This window comes from Miscanthus floridulus, chromosome 4 (genome assembly GCF_019320115.1).
Source record: "Miscanthus floridulus cultivar M001 chromosome 4, ASM1932011v1, whole genome shotgun sequence".
In the NCBI taxonomy this organism is placed as follows: domain Eukaryota; kingdom Viridiplantae; phylum Streptophyta; class Magnoliopsida; order Poales; family Poaceae; genus Miscanthus; species Miscanthus floridulus.
In genome coordinates, this window is record NC_089583.1 from 101,988,405 (window position 1) to 102,000,797 (window position 12,393).

The following is a 12,393-nucleotide window of genomic DNA, read 5'->3' on the forward strand; positions in this document are numbered from 1 at the left end:
CGTCGTACTCCACCTCAAAAATGAGATACAACGGGTGCTGCGTGGGGGGTCATCCTGTTACAAATTGGTAAACAAAGCGTTAGAGTATTCAAATTAACAAAATTCAAAATAACATTATGCAGCATTGCAAAAATTAAACTACTTGTTATGCAATATAAAAGTACATATATATATATATATATATATATATATATATATATATTCAAAGTAAAATTAACAGACATATCACGCACTAGTAACATAAACAACTTCACTAGGAATATACGCATTTGACGAAACTTCATGAAGCCATCAAAATCGACGTATCACGTACTAGTAAGTACCGATATTTGTAAACTAGTATCTATACCCAAAATATCTAACTAAATAACTAACTATAAACTAAATAATAAATATCTAATCAATCCCTAAACCCAAAATCCTAACCTCAAACCTAAAAACTACCTGTAAATCACAAACAAATTCACTAACCTAGCTATCCTAAATCACTAACTATCATAAATGGGTGCGGCGTGGGCGGGCGGGTGGGCAGGGGTGCGTGTGGGTGGAGGCCTCGCTCGCGATATTTATTCGGCTCTGCCGCGCTACGGATCAGAGCGCGGCAGGCCCTGCTTCGTCAGCGGTCAGCGATTCCGATCATCGCCACGTCAGTCCTCTGCCGCACCACCATGCATGGCGCGGCATAGGCAATTGGTCACGCCAGGGCAATAGGCGTGGCCAAAAGTGTTAGTTTTAAAAAAACCGACCATGTTAGATTTAAAATTAGTTTTCAAAAAATGTTAAAATTTAAAAAAAATCAAGCTTTTTTTTTGACTCTCCGTGCAGGGGCCTTAAGGTAATACTGATATCTTGATTAACGGTGGAGTAAATCTGTACAATTTGCGAAACTCACCTTTTCCTTTTTTTTTTGTGTGTGTGTGAACATGAAACTCACTTTTTCCAACAGGCTTGAGTTGATGTAATCGGTGTCCATTTAAAAAACACATATAAGAAAAATACAAATTTGTTGTATTGGCATTTCATTCCTTGCACAAAATGGTGTACATGCTCCACATATATCTCCTATACTTTATAAAATCTACTCTCCGTTCCAAGTTACTGATCAATTCGGAACGACATATAACGGTAATGCACTGTCGGGACGGCTCCATGGGTGGGCCGCGATGCCCGCGAATCTTTCTTATTCACTTCTATATATGCTCCCCTTCAGGCATCACAATTACATAGAAAAAAAATATTGCCGTAGTGCCACGAGTTCGTGATTGTGCTCCGCGACCGCGCTTCGCCGCACCTCCTGTCCGCCTTCCTCTCCGCCGCCGCGCCCGGCCACATCCTGCGCTACTATGCGCCTCGCGCCATGCCCCCATCCACCTCGCCCCGTCGCAGAAGGAGAGGCAGGGGAGGCCTACGTCTGCACCCCCATCCAGCGTGCCCATCGGCAGGAAAGGAAGGTCTGCGCACTGCTCCTGGGGTGTACGTTGGACCGTTGCTCTCAACATCCCCTAACCCAAGCTTGTTGGCTACCGGAGTTCCCCATCAAGTAGGCTTTGGCTGGCGGCGACGCTGTGTTTCAAGTGTTTCAGGCATTTCAAACTTATGTTTCAAGTGTTCCATCTGGATATTGCAAAAGTAGATTTGGAATGTTTCATATGTTGCAATGACAATATACGCATGTTTCAAGCCTATATTCAAAGTGTTTTATTTGTTTCAGACGCATGTTTTAAGTGTTTTCATCTGAATGCTGCATGTGTTGCTATGGCTGCACACACATGTTTCAATTGTTTGTTTTCATGTGTTTCAGACTTACGTTGCAAAAGTGGATCTAGATGTTGTATATATTGCTATGGCTATATACGCATGTTTCAAGAGCATATTTTAAATGTTTCATCTATTTCTGTTGTATATTGCAAATATTTCATCTTCATGTTTCAAAAGTAGATCGAGTGTTGTACATGTTTCAATGCGCGCTGGTGGCCGCGCGGACAGCGGCCTACCGCAGCAGCCTGGTGCTGCTGTCGGGGTGCCGCCGTGGTTCACGGTGGGCGCGGGATGGGTGTGGCAGGCCTGATGCTGTTGCGGGGGCGCCGCTGTGGTTCACGTGCGCGGACAGCGGCCTACCGCAGCAGCCTGGTGCTGCTGTCGGGGTGCCGCCATGGTTCACGGTGGGCGCGGGATGGGTGTGGCAGGCCTGATGCTGTTGCGGGGGCGCCGCTGTGGTTCACGTGCGGACGCGGGGGCGCGGTTCTAGACACTGGCGCACGATACGGGGGACGCAAGGCGCGGAATGGGATGCGAGTGGGCGTCGGGTGCAGGCGCGGAGCTCCGTCCGGAATTTGCGTGCATCGAGCGCGAGTCAAAGGGAGTTGCGTGCATCGAGTGCAGGAATGGGAGCTACGTTCTGACGTCGCGTTCCGGACGTCCGGGCGCAGGTTGTCCTGATAAACAAGGAGCAATAGGTACCATGTTCTTAGTTCCTGAGCATTGGCATAATGAAAAGTAGTGTGTCCGAAGTCAATATGAAAATTATGAAATCGACATACTTAGCTTATTTAATTAAAAAAAAGCGGCCTGTTCGTCCTAGCCGGTGATGTCCCACGCTTCTCCATCTTGTGTACCACGGCCTTGGTCTTCCTCGACAATATCTTCTTCTCCATGATGGACAGCAGGATCATGGTTATGATCAGGAATTTCGTTCTATTAGCCTGGATTTGAAAGGGGCTAGAGTAGTTGTCGCATCACTACAATATATGATACTCCACTTCAAATCATAATTCAATTTATTTTATTCTAAATAAAACTTCTCGAATATTGACAGCATTTATAAAAAATACATCAACATCTACTATATCAATAGTTTTATTAGGTTCTCTATGAAATATATCTTGATAATATACTTTTGCAAAAAATTGGTTAAATTAAAAGAATTTTGTTAGGACAAAGTTAAAGTGTAATGTAAATTCGAAGGAAGTAGTAGTTTTTTTTTCTCTGTGTGTTTTTTTTTCATGTGTGCCAGAGAGCTTATCAAAATTCTATCTGCTAGTGCTCAATCATCGACCGTACGTCAGTGATCACAAATCGTAAACTCATAACAGTGAAATTTACAGACCGGCCTACGTATACGGCATGCCAGCGCCTGCGCTGCTTCAGCTTCAGATAAAATTGGACTACCCCCTCCATCCCAAGATAGATAGATGATACTTAACCATGAGTGTCTGGATTCATAGCAAAGTGTCATCTATTTTGGAATGGAGAGAGTATGCTTCAGCATAGATTGCTTGGTGTCCAATGCTAAATGTTGTCAGATAAATACTCAGATTGTTCCACGGTTGCCATGTCCTCCGGTCTCCGAAGGAGCGGCAATGCAAGCACGCAGGAGAAGAGTGACGATTATCAGGCATTCAGGCGAACAGGCCACTTCGTTCACATCTCTGAACGCAGAATTTTGGCATGATTACCCTCACTAACAATGTGTTGCCAGTCCAGATCCATATAGCCGTATTCATAGATAACACAGAGCCCGTAGGTTGCCAGGGTACACTTCCATCTGTTAACTTTTTCTTATGTCATACCCGCATGTAGTTTGAAACAGGAAAAATAAGTCAGAAACCCTGATCTAGAATAGCCATGATAAATTGAACAAATGGAAACTACATTATAGTCAATTGCATGTACATCGAAACAATGGTCTTCAGTACCAGATCAAAGTAACATATAACCAAGTCTCAAATAACAAGCCAGTCTAATTCGCACTGGAAGTCTCCATATGGCTTCAAAGAAGCATAATAACCATTTGAGATTATTACAGGAGCTGCGTGGCACAGTTACGAAGCTACTCATATCAAAACAATAAGCAACCAGGGACACAAGCATGATTCATTTCATTCGACTAGACCCACAATAAAGCATATCAGCCCACCTAACATGGATCATCCACGGTCAAAACGATAAATTAGAGTCACCATCACCCTGTGAACAAGCTCACAGAGATCTAGCAATATTTAGAAACCTACATGGGAAAAGTCGACAACAATAAAGGAAGTTCCGATTTCGACAGGAATAGGCTAAATCACATCCTGTTTCATGCAAGAGCATCCTATTCATGCATAAAAATCAGCTTGCGATACTGATAAACATTGCACTTCACGGAAGGATAATCCTCTAAAATGCCAACGATTTTCATGCATACACTGTCACTTGATGAGACCTTTCTGGAAAATCTCAGAGTCACCCTTTCAAGCTCGGTAGCACATCTCAAGAGTACTTTCAATAAATCAACTTCATGGTCCTGTCCTCTGAAGCGCTGGATTTCCACTTCTTTAAGATCAGGCTGATCACAATGGCAATTTGCATAGCAGGAGTCTCCCCTCTAAAGAACAGTATTGAAGTAAAGTGTGTCAGTGATGCTTCGTACTTTGGGCACGGCCTCGAGCATTTTATGATAGAAATGTGTTCAGAATGATCATATCCGCAAAATAGAATCAATACTTACGATAAATTCATCTAGCGTCACCTTAAGCCTTTGTATAGAAGTACAAAGGCCAAGAAGATGGAGGACGATTGCTCCATAAACATGCCATTGTTGTATGAGATCCAGCTCCAAAACAGAATAGTCAGTAACTTGAAATCGGTATATCTCTTGCTCGAAGGTCTTGGATACATCTCCGGAGAAAAATTATACAGAAAATTGGAAAGCATGCAGTGAAAAAAAAAATAGTTTAGTTCAGTGCAGCAATATAAACAAGCAGGAGAGCAGACGCACATTGGTCTCTAAGCTCAGTGAAAGGACGCCAACACGAGGGCAGTGCTGTGACTGCAAACAAATGCTTTGGCTGTCGATATCGTTGTCCGGCTGAGTGTGCTCAAAGGTCAGGCTCCACATGCGCCATATGACACCAAACCTGTAAGTTAGGGCCTTGCACTCGCACTTCCATGTCAGATCCTCCACCGCTGGCGCCGCGAACACCACATTGCAATCCTTGTGGATACCGCGATGGGCATCCATATACAACCTCTTAAGCGCAGGGGCCACGATTTCAAGCTGCGCGATATTGAAGTTGGCCTGAACACTAAACTCTTCGAGCGATGGTGACCTGACCACTATCGAGTCGGAATTCCAAAAGGGAATCAAAAGCTTCCGCAGGCGGGGGCAGCGTGGGAGCAAGTCGCTGAGGAAGTGGATGTCGAGGAGCGACGGCGCGGGGCGCGCAACCAGGGCGAGCGCGGCGTCGAGCGGGCCGGGCGCGATGCAGTGGAATGTGAACGCGGGGAGGTGGGCCCAGAGCCCGCGCCACCGGCGCGCGAGCAGGCCCGTGTGCGCGGCGGCGCGGGCGCAGCCGAGGCGGGCGAGGATCTTGAGGAGGATGTCGTCGGTGAGAGCGGTCCTCCTCGCCGTCCGGGAGGATGCCCCCGAGGCCGTTGGAGTGTGGGAGAAGGCCCCCGAGGCAGCATTCCATATCCAGCTGGTCTTCGCGGCAGATGCGGCACGCGACGCCTGCCGCCATCTCTTGTGTGGTGGGGCAGTCCGGCGGCGGCGGGTGGATAGGGCGTGGGGATAGGGAGGGCTTGGCCGTTTGGGACTTGGGAGAGGAGCCGATATGCAAACGGGGATCATCAGTAGAAAAAGGATCTGGGAACGGCCAGGCCATCCGTCGCCGGAAGCTCAACGGGCGGGTGAAATTATGGGAGACGTGGGAATCCGGTCCTCGGTTCCTGTGCTGTGCCGGGAAATGGGGAGCACGGACAACGGAGAAGGGCGGAGAAAATTTTAGGTCCCTTGCGTTTTTACCCTGTTTTGGGTTGAAATTGTGATTTTATCCATTTTTTTTAACTCTATGAATTTACCCTGTGATTTCAAATCGAGGCACTACTTTGCCCTTATTCCGTTATCCTTCTCTAATAGTGTTAAATTTTGTACAAAATGACAGAAATGCCCTTGTGATTTTGCTCCTGTTTGTTGTGCTTGTTTGTGATTTTACCCTTGATTTTGGAATTAGACATTAATATTTGCTCAAATATATTTACCACAACTTGTAATTATTTCAATTCAGATTTAATGTCCAAAAAATATTCCAAATTTTGGTAGCACCTTGGTAATATTTTGATAGCATTATGACAACAATACAAAGCACATATAAAACACAGGACAACAATTATGGAAAAAATTATTTCAATTCAGATTTAATGTCCAAAAAATATTCCAAATTTTGGTAGCACCTTGGTAATATTTTGATAGCATTATGACAACAATATGAAGCACATATAAAACACAGGACAACAATTATGGAGAAATATGTCCATATCACATTTCAAAGTCTTCCATACACCATGTGAATATTTCCACAAAAGCTAAAAAACAGTGCACTCACTCTAGCAAAAAATAGCAATAGATAAGGGTTAGGTTTTGCTGAAACCACCTTCGCTCTTCCACGTCGATTTGAGAGACCCCGTGCGCTAAGCCGTCCTGAGCGACAAGCACTGAGCAGAATTGCAGCCACGCGGCTCTCTAAGCACCTTTGCGCCCCTTCGTGCCCATAAGAACAGAGGCGGGCGCCCCTGAGCCTTGCTCGAAAGGGAAGAACGGCGGGCGGGCGGGCGCCGCGGGGACCTGCGCCCAGGCGGTGCTCTTGATGTTGCCGTGCGCCAGCTTTGGCGTGCCGCTGCCCCGGCGGTCCAAGTGGTGGATGTAGGCTAGCCCGTGCGCGACGCTGGCCGCAATGCGCAGGCGCGCCGCCCACTCTAGCGTCGTGCGCCCAGGGCCCAGTTACCTGCATCGTCATCATACCACATTGTTTCAATTCAGCATTAAATCAAGCCAACAAAACTATTCACGAGACAAGTGGAGAGAGGACTTGCCGTGGAGGACGGAGAAGAGGCTGTCGTTGGGCATGTACTTGTACACCAGTAGCTTCTCGTCGCGGGCGTAGTAGTAGGCATTGAGGGGCACGATGGTGGGGTGGCGGAGGTGGCTCAGCACGGCCATGTGGTGCTCGAAGTCCTTCTTGGACGCGCCCGTCGACGCTGTGGCGTCACGCAGCCGCTTCACGGTCACCACGGTGCCGTCATCGGGCACGACCCTATACGTCATGCCACACCCGCCCTTCCCTAGCATATCCGCGGACGCGCGCAGCAGCTCCTCCAGCTCGAACCGCCTCGTGCCGTCGTTGCTGCAGCTCACGTCCTCCAGAAACACCATCTTCCCGCGCTCGAACGTCGCGCCACCAGCACCGGCCGCCGCGATGACACCGGCGGCGCCATAAGGGCTGGAGGAGTACACTATCTTCTCCCCCTGCTGGAGGCGCCGGCCGCTCCGCCGCCCGGAGAGGCACGGCCAGAAGTAGCAGAAGAGCAGCCCGGCCACCAGCCCCACCACAGCGAAATCCCCCGCCACAATTGCCACCATGGCGGCGCGCTCATCTTCCCCTTGCCACCACCGCCTGCCGCCTTGGAGCCTGCTGGCTTCCCCGACGGCGAGGACGCCGCCACCATGGCGGAAGTCGGAGGGCAGTCCCCTACCACGGACGCGTTCACCGCCGCCGACACATTGGGCTGTTGCGCCTCGTCCTTGCACGGCGGGAGCGGCGCATTGCAGAGACTGACGTTCCCACCGAACGCCGTGGCCGGGAACGATGCCATCGCCGCTGGAATCCTCCCGGACATCAAATTGTTGGAGACGTTGAGCTCCTGCAGCCTCGGCAGCGCAATGGCGTCGATCCCACCATTGAGCCGGTTGGAGTCTAGCCTTAGGGGTGAGCAGCCTGTCGAGCCGGCTGAGCGACAAGTATTGAGCAGGATTGTAGCCACGCGGCTCTCTAAGCACCTTCGCGCCCCTCCTGTGCCCATAAGAATAGAGGCGGGCGCCCTGAGCCTTGCTCGAAAGGGAAGAACGGCGGGCGGGCGGGCGCCAGAGGAGACCCGTGCCTGGGCACCGCCGCTGCCCCACGCGCGAACAACCAGAGCCGCGGCCGCCCCCGCGCCCTGGAACTGCCGCCGCACCGTGCACGAACCAGAGCCGCGTCCGCCCCCCGTGCGTGCGCCCCCGCGCCCCGCAACAACTGCCTCACCGCGTGCCCTAGGCCAGATGCGCCGCCGCCGATGGAGCCGCCCGTTCCCGCCCACTCCCGATGCCGCCCGCTTCCGATGAGGGCTGTTTTGGATGAGGAAGAGTCAAGAGCAGTGTGGTCATTTCTACTATCATTTTCTGCTTTGGAATTCTTTTAATTCATTTATTCCCTGTCCATTTGACGGACATCTAAAGCAGGGCAAACATACAGTTTATTTCAAAATAACAGGGGTAAAAACACAAAGTTAACAAAATAGTGGCAAAATCACAATTAGAGTTATGGACAAGGGTAAGAACACAATTTTCCCAAAAATTTACTATACCCCCTGTTAATTACTGGAAGCAATTTTTTTTTGACAACCGACGTCTTGTTCGCTTGGCTTATAAACCGTATTTTTTCAACCAACGAAGAGTATTTTTCTCTCACAACAAATCAACCAAAAATACTTTTAGTCATGGCTTATCAGCCAAACGAATAGGGCACGAGTAAAAATGACAAAATACTAATATTTAGCTTTTTAGTATTCAAAATTTATTCTGAATTAGTTAATTTTTTCTCAATGCATCTCCATCCCTATCTCTTCTTTTCTCGTTTTCCGTGTATTACATATTTTGTTCTCCTCCTTACGAGCACCCGCAGTCTCCGATGCTGAGGCGTCACCTCACTGACATGACTCCCTGGTGTTTCAATTCAGAGCCAGTTTAGTTTCAAAATTTTTGGTAAAATAAGCACTGTAATATTTTCGTTGTTATTTGGTAAATAGTATCCAATTATAGTATAATTAGGCTTAAAAGATTCGTCTCGTGTATTTCGTCTAAACTGTGTAATTAGTTTTATTTTTTATTTATATTTAATACTTCATGCATGCGTCTAAAGATTTGATGTGACGAGAAATGTGAAAAATTTTGCAAAATTTTTGGGAACTAAACTGGGCCTCATTCTTTGCGCAAGCGAACAGGCCCAATGTGTATTCGATGTCTAGACATGTGTTTGAACAATGTAGGATCCCAAACATTTGTTGGGAAAGTGAGTGATATCATTTTTTAATCTTCATGCCTCAATGCTTCCTCGAGTGTTCATGACTACAAAATCTAACGAGATATCAGCTGTTGTAGTGTTAGCTGTTCGGGTGGTGGTTTTTTCGGCTAATAAATCGGCTGATGCTATTTTGTTGTGAGAGAAAAATACTATACCATAGTGCACTACTTAAACTTCTCTCTTGATCGAAGCATCGGTTTTTTGCATGATGAAGGTGTTCTAATTCTCGTGGGGACAGAGGGAGTATGCCAACGTACTGAAATCAAATTTGAACTTTGACAAATGACAACCAAGTAAAAACTGCCAATTCTAAGTTTATTATATTTTGTTCAGGGGAAAAAAAGAAAGGAAGCAAGCGATGGCCAACATTCTGTTAAAGTGAAACACGCTTAAGTTTTTTAACAGAACCAACAAGCTATAAAATGGCAAATGAAATATACTTAGGCCAGTTCAATAGAGATTTTCATGTTACTGTTTCTAAGACTCACATGTTTTGGGGACAATGCAAACAAGTTTCATCCCCCACGAAACTCATTCCATCCCATAAAATTTTCATCATCTTTCATGTGAGTGGAAGTCATGTGTTTATTTCGTGTGAACGGAAGTTTTGGTAGAAAGAATAATGTGAATTTAGAGGGTGAACTCCTACTAATCATTTCTCTAGGGAGGGGTGGGAATTACTTTTTAATAAGTACATTGGCATCATTCATCATAATCTGCCATATAATTTTACACTAAAAAGGACACACTAGAATTACCTCTTCAACCTCATTCTTGTTTCCCTCCAATAACCAAATAAGAAACTAAGAATTAAGATTTAAAAATTATATTTTCACCTTAATTCCATCAACTCACACCACTGCATCTTTCAATGCATTTGCCGAAGGCACCGCTACGGTAAAAGTGATCTCTTCCATATGAAAATCGACGCAAGAGACCAACAACCAACAAGGCCTATGTACATCTGCAGCGCAAAGCCCAACTTTCGCGGCCCATCCACCCTGGACAATTCCAAAACCCTAGCCCCATCTGACGGCCACGATGTTCTAAAAAAAAAACTGACGGCCACGAGAACTCCATCGCCTCGGTATAAGGTCCCTCCTACGCCGCCGCCACCCAGACCCCAGACTCCTCTCCGCACGCTCCACCTTCCCTGCCCCGCCGCCGCCGTCGCACGCAGCCGCATCCGCCATGGGTGAGCTCTCCTCCTTACCGCTGATGCCCTCTCCGATTCGAGTGCGTGGGTCTTCCAGTGTGTTTTATCGTTTCTCGCTGTGGCGCAGGTGCGTACAAGTACGTCTCGGAGCTATGGAGGAGGAAGCAGTCCGATGTGATGCGGTTCGTGCAGCGCGTGCGCTGCTGGGAGTACAGGCAACAGCCGGCCATCGTCCGCCTCACAAGGCCCACCCGCCCCGACAAGGCCCGCCGCCTAGGCTACAAGGCCAAGCAGGTAGATCTCCTCCCCTGCAGATCCAATTGGCGCGTCGACCTTTGATGGCGATGTGTTTGTGGATAGCGGGAGGTCGGGTGGTGGTGCAGGGATTGCCATTGTCATTTAGGATTGTGATTTTCCTAAGTGCTATAATAATATGCTGGTTTGTCTTCAGTTTTTAGGCCTTCTTGCAAGCCAGGCGGGTAGTTGTATTATTTGTGGTGATTATGTCAATCTTCCTGGACGAAATGAAGGCTTGTTTAGGTTCCTGATAACTTGCTTATTTGATTTATAATGCATTAATGCTGCAGTATATTTGTTTCTGCTGATATGCAATGTTTTATTTTAGACTAGTATTTCGGTATGACGAGTCCCTTCTGCTAATTTTGTATGTTTTAACCTCCTGCTGATATACATGCAGGTGTTCGATATATTTGTTGTCTATTGTACAGAGTAGTTTCTTTGGGACCTATTGTTCAGTAAAGTATATTTCATTAGACCCTTTTGTAGCAATGGGGTTGTGACGAATTTAGTCTTTGTGTGGAGATTTAGTTTGTGGTACGGTAGGCTTGATTTTGGAAGTAGTAGTTGTCTTGAAGCTTCCTGCCTGTGGTAGTATTGGTTATCACCTATTGTCACTTAACTAGTCACTACATGTGGTGGTATGCTGTCTATGAAGCTGGATGGTTTCACTTGTGAGTAGAAATGAACAGCTTGTACTTGTCTGCGTAATGCTTTAAACTAGCTTGCTCTGAAAATTTGAGTAGTTATTGGCTCTGAACCTCTGACTAAATTGTTTGCTTAACCTTGTGTTTTTTTTTTGTTCAGGGGTACGTTGTTTACCGTGTCCGTGTCAGGCGTGGTGGCAGGAAGAGGCCTGTGCCTAAGGGTATTGTCTATGGCAAGCCCAAGCACCAGGGTATCACCCAGCTCAAGTTCCAGAGGAACAAGAGGTCTGTTGCAGAGGAGAGGGCTGGACGAAAGCTTGGTGGACTCAGGGTTCTCAACTCCTACTGGGTGAATGAGGTATACTTGAATTGAGTTGAGCTTATAACAAGATCTCATGAGAATTTTCATCCTAGTTAGTACTGATGCCTTATCTCTTTCTTGTTACTGAACAACAGGATAGCACCTACAAGTACTTTGAGATCATCCTGGTTGATGTGGCCCACACCACCATCCGCAACGATCCAAGGATCAACTGGCTATGCAATCCTGTGCACAAGCACCGTGAGCTCCGTGGTCTCACCTCCGCAGGCAAGAAGTTCCGTGGTCTGCGTGGCAAGGGCCACACCCACCACAAGAACAGGCCATCGAGGAGGGCCACCTGGAAGCGCAACCAGACCCTTTCCCTCCGTCGCTACCGTTGAGCACATACATCTTGATGCTCTGCTACTGTGGAACCCGCCCCATGCAGGCTCTGATAGTATTTGGTATTTTTGTTGCATTGTTAAATTTTGCTACAAGTGTTCCGAGCTCCTTGAACTCTGTTATCAGTGTACCATGGAGCAAGTGCCATGAACTATATTTGTGGTTATCCTGTGTAACTAGTCGATGAAAATGATGGTTTAGTAATCTATTATTGTGTATTCGGTCTGGCACGATGGATTTATTGTTGCAGCGGTGGTTGGTTATTATCTCTTGCTGGTTGATGTAGAATTGTAGATTGCCCTGAACCTTGATATGCCTTTTTTTTATAAGGGTGATCATATATTAAATTAGCAACACATTAGAGAAATGGAACAAAATGTCCCCCACTCAACGTTCTGGAGTGCTTGTATGGTAGCACAGGATCCATATGGTTCCTGATTTAAGCAGTAAGCACACAAATTTACAAGCCTATGGTATTTCAGTTTGACGAGT

General features: G+C 47.0%; 2 protein-coding genes across 2 annotated transcripts; one reads left to right on the plus strand and one right to left on the minus strand.

The window, feature by feature from the left end:
* Positions 1 to 4,560: 4,560 nt before the first annotated feature.
* Positions 4,561 to 5,611, minus strand: LOC136548945 (uncharacterized). Its single transcript, XM_066540293.1, has one exon. It carries the CDS (start codon positions 5,609 to 5,611, stop codon positions 4,721 to 4,723), a length of 891 nt encoding a protein of 296 aa, XP_066396390.1. The 3' UTR covers positions 4,561 to 4,720.
* A 4,556-nt stretch (positions 5,612 to 10,167) lies between these two features.
* Positions 10,168 to 12,109, plus strand: LOC136552360 (large ribosomal subunit protein eL15z). The gene is made up of 4 exons (XM_066543904.1): positions 10,168 to 10,293; positions 10,382 to 10,548; positions 11,359 to 11,556; positions 11,655 to 12,109. Exons 1-4 carry the CDS (start codon positions 10,290 to 10,292, stop codon positions 11,898 to 11,900), a joined length of 615 nt encoding a protein of 204 aa, XP_066400001.1. The 5' UTR covers positions 10,168 to 10,289; the 3' UTR covers positions 11,901 to 12,109.
* Positions 12,110 to 12,393: the final 284 nt, after the last annotated feature.